This window comes from Leptinotarsa decemlineata, unplaced genomic scaffold (genome assembly GCF_025532065.1).
Source record: "Leptinotarsa decemlineata unplaced genomic scaffold, Ldec_3_MD MMD2_tig00000199_RagTag_RagTag, whole genome shotgun sequence".
Classification (NCBI taxonomy): domain Eukaryota; kingdom Metazoa; phylum Arthropoda; class Insecta; order Coleoptera; family Chrysomelidae; genus Leptinotarsa; species Leptinotarsa decemlineata.
Genome location: NW_027412544.1, coordinates 18,358,283 through 18,376,875, shown reverse-complemented (window position 1 = coordinate 18,376,875; position 18,593 = coordinate 18,358,283). Strand labels below are relative to the sequence as shown.

Genomic DNA, 18,593 nt, shown 5'->3' with positions numbered 1-18,593 from the left:
GAGTGGTGATCGGCGACTCGCTGACTGAAGAGTTGAGAAGGAATAGGCGGCGTGCAGGCGAGCGCGCCCGCCCAAAATGTGCTTAGATGAATAAGGAATAAAATAAGGTACCTACCAGTAGACACTGGTAGGTACACTCTTTGCTTTAGTAATGTTAATAATCGAAATTTCGTGGTTAACTACTGAAACATGAAAAATCGCATTTATCGGCAAATTTCTCATCTACTCGCGCCTATTTCGTAAATACGAAAATTACGTATCCCTAGGAATGACAGATCAAACGGCTTTTTGTTTGTAACAATAATACTCGGAAACCAGGAATGGTAATAAACAATTTTCAGAATTATTTTTATCCTGTAAAAGGCAACATTTTTGGGCATCACTATGTACTGAAACTTTTACTGCAATAATACTGCAAAGTTAAACTCCCTTTGTTTTCTATTATAACAGCTGGGAGAATTACTCACGTGTAAGCAATTATTCATGTTACATCATGCTATGTGGAACCCAGAATACGTTATAGTATCCTTTTTGGAGTGGATTAATACTAGCATGTTTCGTTTGTACAAAATCGGACTTGAGGGTTATTGCTCACAGGTACTCATGCAGAATAATGTTTTACCAACATCAAAACCAGATAAAAAGTACAAGGTGACACAAATTCTCTTTCATACTTGGAAACAAAACTGTTCAATACTTTTCCATATGAAATTAAGGGATATGGTATGCTTGGGAGAATTTAGATCATTAAAGTTACTTAACTAATAAATATACCTACACATTACAGTTGTTTTGATGCAGTACTGCGACTATACTTATATTTTATTTTCTTATCAACATTAATTATTTTTCACTTTTTCATCATAATGAAGCATTTGTTCTGCACCTATTTTATAACCTCGTGTTCATATTCAAATTTTATTATTTATCATGCCACTGGTATAAAATATGTACCCGGCGATTTCTATATATATGCTCATTCTAATGGAAAAACAAATTTTATTATTTTTATAATTTTTGACATTCAATACATTTATATTGTGGAAGTTCTTTAGTGTACTTTTCAACTATCCATTATTGTACTAGTTTTATTGGTAAAGTCTCAGATTTTTCATGTCTAGACTTATTTATAGGCACGTATGTGTGAGGATATTGAAGAGTCTGGAAATAAGTTTATTGTAGAATAATCATTTATTTATTTCATTAGGGCGAAGGTTGGAGGTTAGGTCATCCAAATGAAGATCATATAAGAACTCCAGAAGCTGTAGAAATTCTTCAACACAAACGGATTACATTAGTCAGTCTGGGCACGGCTCATATCCTAGTTGTCACTGAAGATGGAGAGGTATACGGTTGGGGAAAAAACGAAAATAAACAAATTTGTGATTCTCCTGAAATATACATCCAGCAGCCTAGACTAATAAAGGCACTCAAAGGCCAAAATATTATAGGTATTGCATGTGGTTCTACTCAAAGCTTCGCTTGGACTAATGTGAATTCATTTCAAACAAAGACTTCTCTACCATATATTATCGATCTCAATGAACAAACCTTCAAGTGAGTATTCAAACTGAATTTTCTTTTAAAGGCACTTCTTTGTTAATTTTATTTTTATTTTCTTTTTAGGTTAATTGGCCAATTACTTTCACTGATTCTATCAAATAATAATCCTACACAAGATAAAGAATGTTTAACAATATCTACGTTGAAGCTGTTACAGCTACAAGTAAGAGTATGTTCCATAATTTGTTCTCGATGCTCCTAATATTTAAATTTTAGCTGCATAGCATTATTGGCAATAACCTAGATCCAAAATGCGTAGGTTTGTGCCCGGACGGTAATATGGTATCAAGTCTGAAATCGTATGTAGTATATTTAGCCAGTGGTGCGAAAATTTTACCAACTGTTCAATCTTCTGCTCAGGCCACTTTGCAAACTGGATGGTCTGTTTTACTTCCAACAGCCAATGGCAGGGCAAGAATGTTATCATCTCTCTTATTGAATACAGGTAAGTTTGAAGTACCTCATATAATTGAGATCCACAAGGTTTGGTACTACTTCTCTTATACATTCATGTACCATAAAAACCATTCCTTAATATTTCCTTATTTGTTCAACTAGGCGGAAAACTAACAGATTCACTGCCGCGGCTAGCATTTTATTACCTTGGCAATGAAACTAGCCAAGGAAGTAAATCTGTTTCTCTGCTGTGTGAAATGTAATATCGAGGTTTGAATAGGTATGAGGTATGAGGTTTGAATAGGAAAATATTGAATTACGTCGTTGAAATTGGCGATGAGAACTGAACATTTTTTTAAAGAATATCAAAATCAATGAATTTCAATAGTTCGGACTTCCATTGTCTACTATTTGAAATCCCTGAAACAACTAAAAAGAAGAATTAAAAATGAATAGCTGAAAATAACAATTATATTAAGCAAAAGAAAATAAAAATAAAAAGTTGAGAGATTCCAAGCCACGTTAGTTCACGACGTTTCGATTGATAGTTTCGACTTCGTAGGGGTGCGACAGCTGGTTAACGGAAAAACAGATTTAAACAGATATGGAAACTGTTATGTAGGGAAATCAAGGGAAAAATAGCCAACTCCCGCAAAAACGGTCATCTGCCACTAAACCGGTGAAGTGGAAAGAGAAAAGAGGAGATAAGTGAAAGTACACGAATGACCTATAATTAGTCATCACTAGGAGGAATTAGTCCAGTCATCACCCGAAGACGATTGTGGATACTAACAATCGAAACGTAGTTAAGTAACTTGTCTTGTCTTGTTTTTTTTATTTTTTGTATGATTTTTCTATTTTTTACTTTTATTTCATTTCAGGATTTTTTTGCTTGATATAATTGTTATTTTCAGCTGTTCTTTTAATTTTTTATTTGTATTGGTTCTTTTAGGGATTTCAAATCATTTTGACAATGGAAGTCCGAACTAACGAAATTCAGCACAATTTTTGACTAAGAAGATTGTGATTCTATCGTAGTCACAGGTGAATTTTTCCTCCTCAACTTTTTTAAAGCTATTATAACTTCACTCTCATTCACAGAATTGATTCTGCAAATAATATTTGATAGAAGTTGGTTGACAATGTTTCATGGTGAATTTCATTAGTTCGGACTTTCATTGTCTAGTATGATTTAAAATAATTTGGAATTCCTGAAAGAATCAATAAAATTAAAATAAAAAGCTGAAGATAACAATTATATTAAGCAAAAAAAAACCTGAAATGAAATTACAATAAAATAAAATACAAACAATAATTGAAAATTGAACAATTGAAAAGAAATAAAAATTAAAAGATTTAAAGCCAAGTTATTTCACGACGTTTCGATTGTTAGTAACCACAGTCGTCTTTGGGTTATCACTCGTCATAATCAGTATTTAGTAAATATGAGTATAGCGCAGGAAAATTAGTTTTCATAAAGTTGTAATTTTATGTTTCTGTGTTGAATGAGATATCAGAGCGACACTCATTGAGGTCAATTGAGAACTTCAGGTAAGGGTGGTGTTTGTCCTCAGGAACAAATGGTAGAGTATCTCTTTCAACCCAACAGTTCATATTGGAGAATATCAAGTCCAGTAAATTACCGAATTCATTGAAGATCGTGTTATACTGTCTGATATTTAAGAAACTCGTGAATTGATTTATATTGGATAGCATTACCTTATTTGCAAATTCGTAATATGCGTAATAAGTTGCTTCCGTAGAGATATTCTAATAACTCCATTGTCTCAAGTAGGTTTAAAAATTGCAAAACATTTAGATGAAACAAAAAATTTTTTGATAGAGAGAATTTATTGAATTTTATAATCAGAGAAAGCATGTCAAAAGCAATGAGAATAGAAGAAGTACAATCAGAAACAATAAAAGTTAAAATTTTGAGAAAAGTGTTGAATTTGATAAGAAATCATAGCGAAATTTGAAATGATTCCAATACAAAACATTTAATAATATTGAACATGAATTAACGATCAAAGACGATGAAAATCTTTAGATATCCTGATAAGTATTGTTAACATAACACTGGCTCTAGCCTAATGAACCATTATTTCCAGTTTTCTTTTTTTAAGGACAAAACACAAGCACTAGAAGGAAATCTCTCAATGATGCTATCAAATATTCAATTAATGAATAATAAAATTTATTAATCAAATTGAAAATCTTTGGATATCCTGATATAGTATTGTTAACAGAACACTGGCTCAATCCGGATGAACCATCATTTCCAGTTCAAGGACAAAACTAAAGCACTTGATGAAAGTCCTTAAGGCGCTCTAAGAGCGGTGCCTGTGAGAAAGTAGCGATTCACGTTGGATTTGAATCGCTGGAGATTAAATCCATTTAGAAAAACGTTTTCATAAAGTTTATTCCACATAAACGCAGTTTATGAAAGAATCCTTAAACAGTGGGGTTCGAGGTGTACTGAGTTGAACCTCAAAACGATGAGCAGCCACAATCCGTCACGTATTTTTTATATGTACCACTCTTGGTGGAATTAAATGTGCCAGGTCACTTGAGTAGGTACTTCCTGTGAAAGTATCTATAGAATAGAGACAAATCCCCAAACTTTCTTCGATGTTCCAGGCTATCAAGGTTTCAAGTTATGTTCGCGTCTCCAATCAGGCGGATAGCTCTTTTCTGGATGAAATCCAGCAGTTTCAAGGTATGCTTAGGGGCGAAACTCCATACATGAGAACAATACTCAAAAGACGGTCTGATCTGAGCTCTATAAAGCATCAAAAGTTGCTGAGGTTTGTAAAGTTTTCTGTTTCGAAACAACGTTCCAAGCTTTTGAGAAGCAGCCTTTGCAATTGTAGTGACATGATTGTGCCAAGACATATTGGTGTCCATTTTAACCCCCAACAAACTTATCGAAGCAGAAAGCGGAATTGTCTGTCCTGACATTATTTTATCCGGTTCGGGGACATCTTTTTGGAGAAAACCGATGCCTGGGTTTTTGTAGCATTGAATTGAACCTGGTTACTTTCACCCCAATTCGAAATCACTTCTAGATCCTCATTAAGATATGCAACCTCCTGCTGCCGGTGAAGATGTGCCTCCGTAGCCGATGTCCTGGAATCCATATGGAATGACGAGACAAGTGTGCTGTTGTCAGCAAAGCAATATAATGGATTCTTGTTTTTTTTTCCAATAAGTCATTGATATACAAAAAGAGAGAGGGTTGGAGACAAAATGGATCCCCGGGGAACACCACCGTTGATAGTAAAAGTATTCGAAAGATATCCATCGACGGCCACTTGCAGGGAACGTTCTTCCAGGAAACTGGATAGCCATACACAGAAATGATTCGACAAGCCATAGCATCGAAGTTTGACCAGCAAACCCCCATGCCACACACTGTCAAAGGCCTTAGAAATATCAAGCACAACAACTCTTGATTCTCCATGTTCCTCGAAAGCCTTCCAAATATTTAAGGATATGGAGGTTTACGGCTTTTTCCATGATTTTTGATATCACTGATAGCAAAGTGACTGGTTATTTGAAAGATTTTTCTTGAATTTCTGTGAATAGGCTGAACGAGAGCAATTTTCCAACAATAAGAAAAAAAACCTTTCTTGTGAGATAGATTAAAAAGTCTGCAGAATACTGGTGTGAGTTCATTTGTGCACTTTTTAAGTACAATGACGGGCACTTTATCAGGCTTTGTTAGTATTGAGCTGTTTCAAAATTCGCCTGACTCGACATTGTCGAAAAGTAATTTCCGGCATTTTGTATTCTAGTGTGGCTGGTACCTTTTCCAAAAAATCGACTGTGGAGTGGGACGCAAATTGTTCAGTTAGTAGATTTGCTTTTTCTATGGCTGGGGACGCAAATTGTTCAGCTAGTAGATTTGCTTTTTCTATGGCTGTTGTTGTAATTGAATCCTCCGCTTGTGTTGGTGGTGGAATTTCAGATTTTGTAAAGTTTTGATTAACAGCTTCAGTTACCGACCAAAAGGATCTATACCCGTTGGGATTGGCAAGCAGTTTATCCCTAATTCTCTGATTGTGAAGTTCTTTGCTTTCATTTATTGTAACTTTGCAGCTGTTTAATACCTAGTTAGGTTTTCGGTACTGGGATTTTTGTCCCACTGCCTGTAGGCGAGATTTTTGGAGGCGACAGATTGCTCGCAATTTTTATTGAACCAAGGTTTGCCGATAAAAGTTCGTTTCATTAAAGAGGTTATATATGCATCCATGGATGATAGAATAACTTCCGTGACTTCAGAAGTCAATGGATCATTAGAGCTGAAACAAACATCTAACCTGGGGAAATTTCGGAAATGGTCTTCAAGATCCTTCCACATAACAGATCTGTAATGCCAAACTTTGCGCGGCTTAGATTGTTACCCAACATTTATGGGTAATTCACTCAGCACTGAAATGAGTAATGAGTTTGGGGTCAGAAGATCCCAATGGAGACCTCAAGGTGACTGTGTAAATTTTTGGATTGGTTGTTAGGTATAGATCCAGAAGACTAGCATATTCAGGAATCCTTGTTGGCTCATTTATAACTTGAGTAAATCCGCTGCCTATTACAAAAGCATCAGCTTCGCAACTTTGTTTGTCGTTGATATTTGAAAATTTGAGCCATTCAATATCGTGGATATTGAAGTCACCAAATATGGAAATTTCGGCACTAGGATGATCGATTTGCAGAAAGTCGATGGTGTTTGCAAGTGAAGAGAATAGTACCCTATATTGTGTATCGCTTGGTGGTCGATAAACGCAGCATATGAATTTAGTAATCTTCTGTGATATTAGTTTAATCCACATAATATCAAAACTTTAGGGGTTCCAACATTTCCTCTCTTCTGATAAAAAGACATATTCCAAAGTTACGTCTTTATCGGGAGTGGAAATCATAGACGGGATATAGAAAATTGACGGAGTTTTTTGTTTAGGTGATGACTGTCATCACCCGAAGACGATTGTAGATACTAACAATCGAAACGTCGTGAAATCTCTTAGTTTTTTATTTTTTGTTTAAATGTTCTATTTTTCACTTGTATTTTATTTCACTGTAATTTAAGATTTTTTGCTTAATTTAATTGTTATTTTCAGCTATCGTTTTTCATTTTTTATTTGTACTGGTTCGTTTAGGGATTTCAAATCACTTTATATAATGTTAGATAAATGATAGTCCGAACTAATGAAATTTATGTTTGTTCTGATGAGTCACAGAATATACGGAGCTCAATCCGAGAATGATTACGACATTTCACATGATTTGGAATACGTAACTCGTTGAAAGAATGGTGCATATGAAATGGAACCTATTTTGAATAGCTATCATACGGAACTCAAGTTAACTTTTCTAGCCAAAGCCTTTGTAGAAGGCATTTTGCAACAATAGTACACGGAGCAAGTAAACCTAGAGGATTATAAATTTGAGCTATACTAGAGAGAATTGTTCGTTTAATGACACGAGAATTATATATTATATAATAACAGATCTAGTTTAGGGGACCATAATAATCCTAAGGTTTTGGAAGGTATCTCAGAATCAAAATACAATATTCCATTAGAAATAGAACCCTGCATATGCTCCAAAGTTTGAACTTCATTGGAGCATTTGAAGCAGCCTTGCTATAAAATAAGAATAATTTGTAAACAAAGATCACGAAGTTCTTCAATAGAATCTGATCCTGTGAAAACATCGTCCACATAAAAATCTGAAAGGATTATGCTACAAGCAATTTGTTAAAAAGCTTTATTTTCCAATGCTAGTTGCTGGAAGCAACGCATCGCTAAAAAGGATGCCGACACTGTACCATATGTGAAGGTATTTAGTTCTTATTGCACTAATGTGTCTGACGGATGAGAACGCCAAAATATTCTCTGAGAAGATTTGATAAGAACTTATCTGTACATCTTACATGCGTATGGTAAAACAACATAAAAATACTGCCGATTTCGAATGAGTATATCAAAAAGGTCACTTTGAATTTTATGATCAACCATTTGTATATCGTTCAATGGCCCACTGAAGACGTAGAAGAAGAGTCATTGAAAACAACTCTGATTTTGGTCGTTGTACTTTGTTCTGTCAGAACCCCATGATGGCACTGCTGTGCTGAACTGTAGACATATGACCTAAGACAATGTATTCTTCCATACATTTTGTGTATAAATCATGGGGGTAGTTGTTTCTCTGCAATCTAGAAATTGAGGAAACGTCTCCTCCTAGCTTGCTATCTGGACCCCCCTAATTTGTCAATACACTCCTTTAGTGGAATGTGGACAGTAAATCTGCCACTGAATTCTTGAGAATGAGTAGAAATGAATGAATACTCACAAGCTCTTCTTCTGAGAGAGCTCCTTCTAAAGAACAATCTTCTATTTCCCAAAAATGCTCATTAATCTTGTATTGCAGAATTTTGAGAAAATCGGGCAAATTCGATTGTTTCAAATTTTTACCATGACGCAGTTCTATGTAAGTGTGTCCTTACATAAAAACGAGATAGACAGTAGAAGAAATTTTGGTGAACTATCAAAAATATATATGGAGATAAATTGAGAATATTTTTAGCTGATGACTTTCATGAACATTTAATTACTATTTTTGATAAACATTAAAAATGAAATTTGATGGATTCGGCTGATAATTGATGAAAATCCAAAACGTATTCAAGAAACACTTTATTGTGAGATTTTCACGTGTTTTGCCATACAATGGCATCTTTAGGCGTGTCTTCACTCACTGTTTTTAAAAATGAAAACAAAGAGCCTTGTATGACAAAGGGGAATACAAGATTCGTCCAAAAATATCAAGTGCTTCCATTTATCAAGTACTATACCAATTATAGAAATATTTATAGAAGGCTCGTTAAAATTGCGAAAAATTATTTTTATAACTATAGGTTATCAAATACACAAAGCATGCAAAGAGAAACGTGGAAAATTGTTGATGAGTTAAGAGGAATAGTCAATTTTTCTCATATAAATAGTGAACTTTGTGTCCTGTAGCCAAAAAATCAACTGGAAAAAAAATCTGAAATAAACCCGACTTATTATTTGAAACATAGATCCTCAGTGAATTCGATCAGTTATTCATCTACAGAAGGAATATAATTTTGGACATTAAAAATAAAACACTTTAGAATAGGATGACATTTCACTCAAATTATTAAAAATTCAAACTGGAGCAATTAATATACTTATAATGAATTGTATTTTCCAAGCTTGTCCGGAATCGTCCCATAGTGCAAAGGAGCCGATTCATATACAGGGTGGGGCACCCTTTACGACAAACCAAACCATTAATTTGTTCAGGAATTTCTTCATTTCATTACATGTATATTGATTGAGGCTGCAAAAGGAAATGATTTTTTAGTTTACAGGCTGGCTGAAAAAGTGTGACATATCGAAGTTATGTTTTTTAAATGGAACACCGTATACTTCGTTACACTTTTGAATATGTCAAGAAAAATTAATATGATTTCATATAAGGTATTATGCACCTAACTATGTCCGTTCCCGAGTTATTGATTTTTTTATGAAAATGCTAGGTATAATTGGAAACTAAATATCATCAAAATGAATAGAAATCAGCCCTCCCAATTCTGATCAAGCATAAAAGAGGTTTCATGCTATTGATTTCGATAAAACCATTGTCACTTTTTGGAAAAAGATAACTTTGTTATTTCAAATAGAACATCCTCAATTTTTTTCGTCTGAACAATCTAAAATTCAATTATCTTCCAATTCATTCTGGGGTTCCCTATACCTAACCTAAATAGTTTTTTAGTTATTGGCTTTTTGGAATAGTAGTTCTTATTTCAATGCATTCTTTGAATCAAGATAGCTTTGAAACGACATGTATTCTACTTGTTGTACTTACAGTGTTTCACGTTATTCAAAACATTCACTGAATTGTTACCGTTGAAAAAGAAAACTTATCACATTTAAGAGCGGATAGATATGACTTTAACGATTGATGAGTGTTTAGAGAATTGCCTTTTGGCGTCAAGGGTGTGTGCCCAAAAATATCCAGACCAGAATCACCCAAACAAGTTGGTTTTCAAACTATTGCTACATGAATTTCGTAGGACTGGAAGTGTAGCTTATGAAAAAGCAAATAGGCAAATCATTGGAAATGAGTAAAATGAATTTCTCATTATGGCATCAATCATAGAAAACCCTCATACGAGCCAACGTAAGATCGAGAGAGAAACAAGCAGAAGGAGCATTTCTAGGGTAATAAAAAAATACAAATTTCACCGTACCATATTAAGATGCACCAGATATTATATGAAATAGACTTCCATCGACGAATCTAGTTTTGACTATGGGTTCTGGACAAGTTTAGTGAGGATGAAAATTTTTTTGATTCCATTTTATTTTCTGATGAATCTACTTTTAATAACAATGGCATTCCAGATCATCGGAATAGACGGCCTGTTAACGTGTGGAGAGGAATTTTAGGTAAACAAGTATAGGATTTACAATTTTTACCAAGATGATCTGCCTGAGCTTTTGGAGCATGTGCCGCTAAATATAAGACAACGGTTGCAGTTACAATTGGATGGAGCTCCGGCACATTTCAAATTCAGTGTCGGACAGTTTTTGAATATGTGCTTTCCGAATAAATAGATTGGTTGGGGAGGAATGCAAAACTGGCCAGCGAGATCACCAGATTTGACTTGCCTCGTTTTTTTTCTATGGGGATACTCGATAAACGAGGTTTACGACACTCCTCCAACCACAATGGAAATTATAAAGGAGAGAATAAGGGCTGCTTTTTGAAGAGTGACGCTTCAAATGTTATTTAATGTTAAACAATCTTTCATAGTATAGAGAGAGTGGATCTTTTTATTCAGTAGGATGGTCGTCATTTCGAGCACCTATTTTGAATTGAATATATTTATGTTTCATATTTTGTTGTTGTTTCAATGAACCTTTTTCCTGAAGTACGAAAAATCGATCACTAGCAGCGCTAGTAGTTCGGTAGGGACAAACATGTAAACATTTGGTAAAGTACAATTAAAAAATAATGTTTTTACCACAAGAAGATGTTCCTGGAGCAAAACTAAAATTTGCAACTGCAAAGGATAACAGTGTTGTAACATTGAAACGTTGGCTTGCATGCCGTAATTTAAAAGTAACTGGAAAAAAAGTTGATTAATAGACAGGTTAGTATACAGACTCTAGTAAAAGAGTAGAGGTAGATTCAAACTGTAATAAAAGAAATTTAAAATAATTATGAATTTCAGATTTATTTCCGAGTGAAATATGAATCAAATATAGATGGTAATGAAATAAATTTAATTAAATATAATAAATGAATATAGTTTAATAAACGATTGAGGTTATATCTCACTCTAATCAATGGTAATTAACCATGAAAAGTTTGAATATTACTGGAGTTTCTTTCCCAACACCAAATCGTTATTTTTAACACCTCGACACGTGTCGAGGTGTTAAAAATAACGATTTGGTGTTGGGAAAGAAACTCCAGTAATATTCATTACTACACCAAAGGTTCCAAACAGTGCATCATAAATATGAAAAGTTTACTATTCATTATGTTTAGAGCATACATATGAATATTTATTTATTTTTTGGACTGTTAAATCCATTCTTTTCGAAGCATGTATCCATTTCTTACATCTAACCTCATTGATATGAGGTTTTATAAATGGTATAAAAAACACGTTTTCTTCCTGATATCGATTATCCGACGTACAATTCGCAAAACAGCAATGCTTTGTTGGCATTATACTAGCACAAAATAATTTTTTATATCAGATTTATATTTTTAAATAATAAATTAATATTACGTAAATAACACTTACATGTGAATAGTTTATGTTTGTCCCTACTACTAGTGCTGCCTCTTGTGACACGTTCGCTGTACTATTCTCAGAAAAAAGACTCATTGAATAACAACAAAAATGTATAGTCTGTTTAATGAACTAGTGTCAGAATATGAATGTAAATGATAACTTCATTTTAGTGAACAGTTGTAACGACAGTCGTGATAATTATGTAAGCGAATCAAATAAATGTCGTTTCACAGTTATCTTGATTCAAAGAATTCATCGAAATAAGAACTACTATTTTAAAAAGCCAATATCTGAAAAACTATTTAGGTTAGGTATAGGGAACCCCAGAATGAAATAAAGTCTAACTGTATTTATATTGTTCAAATAAAAAAAGTACAGGGTGTTCTATTTGAAATGAAAAAGTTATCTTTGTCGGAGATTATAAAAAAAGTGACAATGATTTTTGAACATTCTGTATGATATTGAGAAACGTGTTTTATCGAAATCAATAACCCAAAACCTCTTTTATGCTTGGTCAGAATTTGAAGTAATGATTGATTTCTATACATTTCTTTGAAGGTGATTGGCAATGTTTCATGATGAATTTCACTAGTTCGGACTTCCATTGTCTACTATATAAAATGATTTGAAATCCCTGAAACAACAAAAAAAGAAGAATTAAAAATGAGATAGCTGAAAATAATAATTATATTAACCAAAATAAACCTGAAATGAAATAATAGTGAAATAAAATACAAGTAAAAATAGAACAATTGAATAAATAAAAATAAAGAAATGAAAAAAGAAAGAAAATAAAAAGTGAAGAGATTCCAAGTCACGTTAGTTCACGACGTTTCGATCGTTAGTATCTACAAACGTCTTCGGGTGATGACCCGAATCACCCGAAGAAAATAAAAAGTGAAGAGATTCCAGGTCACGTTAGTTCACGACGTTTCGATTGTTAGTATCTACAATCGTCTTCTGGTGATGACCCGAATCACCCGAAGACGATTGTAGATACTAACAATCGAAACGTCGTGAACTAACGTGACTTGGAATCTCTTCACTTTTTACTTTCTTTCTGTTTTCATTTCTTTATTTTTATTTATTCAATTGTTCTATTTTTACTTGTATTTTATTTCACTATCATTTCATTTCAGGTTTATTTTGGTTAATATAATCATTATTTTCAGCTATCCCATTTTTAATTCTTTTTTTTTTAGTTGTTTCAGGGATTTCAAATCATTTTATATAGTAGACAATGGAAGTCCGAACTAGTGAAATCTATACATTTCGTTATTTAGTTTCCAGTTGTACCTAGCATTTTCATAAAAAAGTCAACAACTGAGAAACGGTTATAGTTAGATACTAAGTATCTTATATGAAGTTATATTATTTTTTCCTGACCTATTTAAAAGTGTAACAAAATACAAGGTGTTCCATTTAAAAAACATAACTTCGATATGTCACACTTTTCTGAGCCATCCTGTAGACTTCAAAATAATTTTCTTTTGCAGTCTTAATCAATTTACAATTAATGAAATGGGGAAATTCTCGAAAAAATCAATGGTTTGGTTTACAGGGATTGTGTCGTATTGGGTGCCCCACCCTGTATACCTGGAAACTTTAGCCCTTTTCTGTATTGCCAACTTTTTCCAAACTTGTTGAGTAATTCATGCTAAACTTTCTTAACATGCATCAAGTTTTTAATTCCGACCAGTTTGTATTCAGAACATCATAACTTGTTGAGCAATTGATACTAAACTTTCTTGACATGCATCAAGTTTTTCATTCCGACCAGTTTGTTTCCAGAACATCAAAGAGCACAAATAATGCAATATTTTACGATCGAAAGGTCTTAAGATTGATCACCACTTCGACCAGTATTTTTCGGGAGAATTCATCTAGATGAAGTTGGGATGATTTTACAACGTAACATGGCTGACGGACGACAAAAATGGCCATGATGCTCCTTAGATTTGACAAAGCGTTCGACTGAGAATGCTTCGTGGAATATTACTGAAAAAACTCCATCCATAATGTTCTATGAATGTTTGATTCTTGTTTATCATACCATCTTCAGAAGATGAACATCAAAAAAATTAAATAAAAAAATATGAAAATTGAATTAGGAGTACCTCTGGGGTATATCCTCGACTCACTGCTCTTTTCAGTGTATATTGATGACCTGGCTGATATTTCTATGGAAGGTGAATTTTCAATCTTAGCTAATGATGGATGAGTAGATGTGTGTGGGTGAGTGTGTGAGTGTGCACACATAGATATACATGTACATATTTTTACAGTTTCTCCAAGTTTCTAGAAAAACTGCAGCCGCGTGGGATTTCTGCGTTTTCATTTGGTAGGACACTCTAAATCTATTTTGTATATACTCACATTATTTACAATGTTAACTCATATACTTTGTGACACTATGCATCACATATCTAATTGTTTCATTTTCTTTTTCAAAACAACCTTCATCATTGCTTAGTCAATAAGAATCATTCTTCGGACGATAAATTTTGTTGTAAATAATCGCCGATTTTAATATCGGAGTTTTTTATTCATTGTTATATTTCACATTGAAACCTAAGATAGGTTTTTGCTGGTATTAGATCATTTATTTGTTCTTTAATAGAAGGTAAAATGGGGTGTAGGTAATTTCGCTGGCTGGGCTTTGAAATTTCTAGGAAATATGAATGAATGAGTAAACATAGATATTATGATGAAAAGATCATAGTAATTTTGAATTTGCAGAAAAATGTACCAGTATGTTTAAACATACCTACAGTTGATATTACATTGAAAAAAATATTATGAACCAGAACATAAACATTTTATCTTACGCTGAAGTTAATTCTGCACCTTAATCAGATGTTATTTATTCCTAAAATACTTTTTCAGATTTCGAAAACAAAATGTGCAAATCTGGTCACAGATTTATGATTGATTTGTTAGTGTGGAGTTTGATGGCAGACGGAGGGCTTGAAACTGCAGTGGATGATGCTCTAGGAGTAGATATTTCAAAGCTCGTCAATGTTAATGACAATGTTGAACAATCTTCAACACACATAACTATCCCACTATTGTATCTCGTGAGACAATTAGTCAGGTTGGAGTGATAGTAATTTTATATACAAAAATTTTGATCTTTGTTTTTAGGAATAGTAGTAACGTTACTCAAACAAGGTTAAAAGAATTGAGTGCCACAGGAAAATTCTCATCTCAGAAAAATCCACCTTCTCCTAGTATAAGACTGTTACAACGGTTTCAGAGGCTTTTAATTTCAAAAATTTATTCAAAGTCACAAGATTGTCAAGACGCTGCAGAAACGCTTCTGATAAAGTATTTAGATTGTTTCAGTTGTCATGTATCTGCAACCCTGAATATGACTTATGATATCATTTTGATGAATTCCAAAAATGGTTTGAGTGCCTTGCAGATTTTGAAGGAAGATATTATCGGTGAGTTGCTTTTGTATTATTAAAATATAACTGAAAATAATAAAAATGATACTTTACTTGAAATGTATCTTGCGATGATTATGGTTTTGGGCATTTTTTAATAAAATAAGAATAAGAACCCTTATTTGTAAGAGAAACAAATTATTGTAATCTGAAATGGATATGGGTTAGAAATAAAGGTTAGAAAAGATGTTATCATCGGTAAGTAATATGTCTATAATATACAAATATTTTCAAAATAGATATAAAAATAAGAAATGACGTTAAAAATGAATAAGATTTCAAACCAAGATACTTCACAACATTTCAGATTTTGCAGCCATGTTCCTGCTTGATTGAAGGTTTTCATATATTTTGAATCCCCACTTGACTGTCAGAACACGGTGCATTTATGTCTGTTTGGAAGATGATGAAACAGAACTGAATCAGGTTTTCCGTTTCTTGAAGTTTCACTCCTGCCATCGAAAGGAAGATCCCTTACCAAATAAAGTAATCCGCTTAATTAAGAAGCTGGACTTGAATGATCAAGTTTTAATAGGTATAAGCCACAGTTTTGCAGTAGAAGGTCAAATAGACCAATGCGTTCACCTTGGACTTACCTACCTACCCAAAGTCTATTGTGGATTGTAACAATCAAATCGTTGTGAAGTACAGTACCTAGTATCATTTTCTTTTTCTTTATTTCTTTCATCATCATTTCTTTGTACATTAGTTGATAATAGTAATAATAACCAAGATGGTTGTTCTGATTATTGGAGTCCTTGGTGGAATGATGCCCTCTCTACTCTCGAATCTTAAAATCATACCGGCTTGCCGCACTAAGGCAGAAATTTTAGCCGCACAGATGCAGAAGGCTGTCATTCTTGGCTCACTGCGCTTGCTCAGGGCACATGATTATTGGACCTAATGATCACTTACCTCACGGTGTGGGGGAGTGGTCATAGGTTGATAATGCTGGCGCGCCCTCCCGAATGTATCGGGGCTTCGGGGGATAGGCCTGACCAGCGCATACTACGGTGGAAAAAAATAATTAATAATAATATCGCCTTATATATTCAACTGAAAATGAAATAAAAAGCGAAGTTCATCGTCCGTAATGAAATACATCATTTCCTTCCACCAGGGTCCAGGGTCGATAATTTTTGAATCCAAAAAAAATAACAGTATGATGAAACCTATTAGAAAAGGAGGGGAATATGATAAAAATGAAAGGATAATAAATTACAGGCGATCTGAGTTCGGGAAGTGGGCGGTGGTGAGTTTTTAATGGTAAAAAATGGATTATCTCGATTTCCGGCACAACTACAAGTCCTATGGAAAAAAGTTTAATGGAAAGACCTCCTAACTCCTTTCCCACTTCTCTATGAATGGGCAATGGGCTAAAATTTTCCGTAGGTCACTGAGGTATATAAATTATTTTAAAACAGCAATAAATAGGCATCTACAAATATTATTTAAGGAAGATTCTATAACCTTCTCAAAATATTGTAGATGTCTTATTAAATATTAACTTTATTAATTTATTTGTTTGTGAATTAGAGTAGTATATTTTGATTTGCAATTTTTTCGTTTATCAATGTAACATGGAATCTCACGTTTTTTGAGTAATTAAAGTGTAAATTTTAATAAATAGGTCAAAATTGTGCATAATGATTAAAAAAAATCGAATTAGAGTTTGTTTCTATATTTTGCATTTTCTAAGAACATTTACTATAGTAATGTGTATTTTTTTACACCATCAGAAAGTAAAGATTTCATCGAACCAAAAGCACACCGACGTTTTGAAAAAAACTGATATTTTACCGCGAGATTTTCAATTGAAAATTAGGGTGCTTTTTTGATATTAAGTCAAATAAGGTGAAAAAATAAATATTTGAAATCATATAAATTACAGTGTAGATTTTTTTTCAAGATAAAAATAAAATACCAAAAACTTGGTTATTTGAATCTTTCACATAAATTTTGAGGTTATGTGAAAAAATTATAAATACAAAAGTTGTAGATCTTTTTATTACCTACATCTTTGCCTTTTAACTTTTTTCCGTAGGGCTTGTAGTTTTGCCGGAAATCGAGATAAACCACTTTTTACCCTTAAAAACTCACCACCTTCCACTTCCCGAACTTAGATTGCCTGTGATTTATTTTTTCTTTCATTGTTATCATATTCTTCTCCTTTGCTAGTGGATTTCATTATACTATTATTTTTTTTCCTTTTCACCATTTTTGAAGGCTTCATTCAGCCCTGGTATATTTCATTAACTAAGTTGGAATTTTCTGATGATTGGGAAAAGTGCTTGTTTTGGATTTCACTTATCTTTTCTAATCCATATTATTAATTTACGTCCATTTCAGGTCACAATAATGTGTTTTTTTACAAATCAATTTCATTATACTTTTATATTTCTTACTCATTGTTCATTTCCTCTCATATTTTTGATGTGATTCTTTATTTTTTCAACTAACTCATCTAAATATTTCGGTCCTAGTATTTAATAATTTTCTTCTTTTATATTTCAAATCTATTACCACTTCTTTAGACAATAAAAGTCTGAACCTGTAACATTCATTCTGAGCTTAGCTTTGGTTATCCATAAATTTCTTGCCTCATGGAATACAGTGACATTTTCTCCAGGTGTAAAGAGTAGCCTTGTAGTTATTTTCTATGTTTTATTGACCAACTTTCTGATCTGGTTCTGTCCCAATAATTTGGTGCCACCCACATCTGATTCAGGGCCCATATGTGGTGTTTATGATTTATGTTTTGCACATTCGTCGGCTTTTTCTTTCCTGTGATTCTTCAAAACCCTGTCACGTAATGTAGTGTCAATCTATTATTTAGCTTGTTCTTTCAGTTCTTCACAGATTCGTGGCATTCCCACTCAGTTCCAATATCTCTTTTGGGATCATCAATGCTCTGAGGGCTGCCTGACTGTGCGAGTCTTGAATTGCATTTCTTTTATACTCTAAAAGATTGCATCATACCCTTTCTTTAGGAATATGGATGCAGATTGAGAAAGTGGATAGTTGTATATAAGTTTTAACCAGCACGGTATTTCTGCATCATATTATCTTGAAAGAGACTATAATTCTTAATTTAGGTATCTCATGTAACCTTTGGAAAAAACACAACAAATTGTTTTTGCAAAATGACTTGATCAACAATATCAATAATTGTCCCATTAGGTGATTACATTTGACATTATTTAAATTCTAATTTTGGTTAACACAAAAATCAAGTTTTTTTCTGAGGGATATTTCAAATAGGTTTTATATATTTCTCCATAAATAAGATTCTTGTTCCTGTATTATTTTTTTACAATTAGGGAAAAACCTGGGAAGATCAA

The 18,593-nt window shown here is 33.2% G+C and overlaps 1 protein-coding gene across 1 annotated transcript in view; it reads left to right on the top strand.

Annotated features, from left to right (window-relative positions):
- The window catches only part of HERC2 (E3 ubiquitin-protein ligase HERC2), a 196,876-nt gene that overhangs the window by 48,392 nt on the left and 129,891 nt on the right, over nucleotides 1–18,593 (top strand). Inside the window, exons 12-16 of the mRNA XM_074173110.1 lie at nucleotides 1,208–1,557; nucleotides 1,627–1,726; nucleotides 1,780–2,008; nucleotides 14,690–14,897; nucleotides 14,948–15,249. Of these exons, the coding sequence (XP_074029211.1) occupies nucleotides 1,208–1,557; nucleotides 1,627–1,726; nucleotides 1,780–2,008; nucleotides 14,690–14,897; nucleotides 14,948–15,249 (1,189 nt within the window). The remainder of the gene's footprint in view (nucleotides 1–1,207; nucleotides 1,558–1,626; nucleotides 1,727–1,779; nucleotides 2,009–14,689; nucleotides 14,898–14,947; nucleotides 15,250–18,593) is intronic.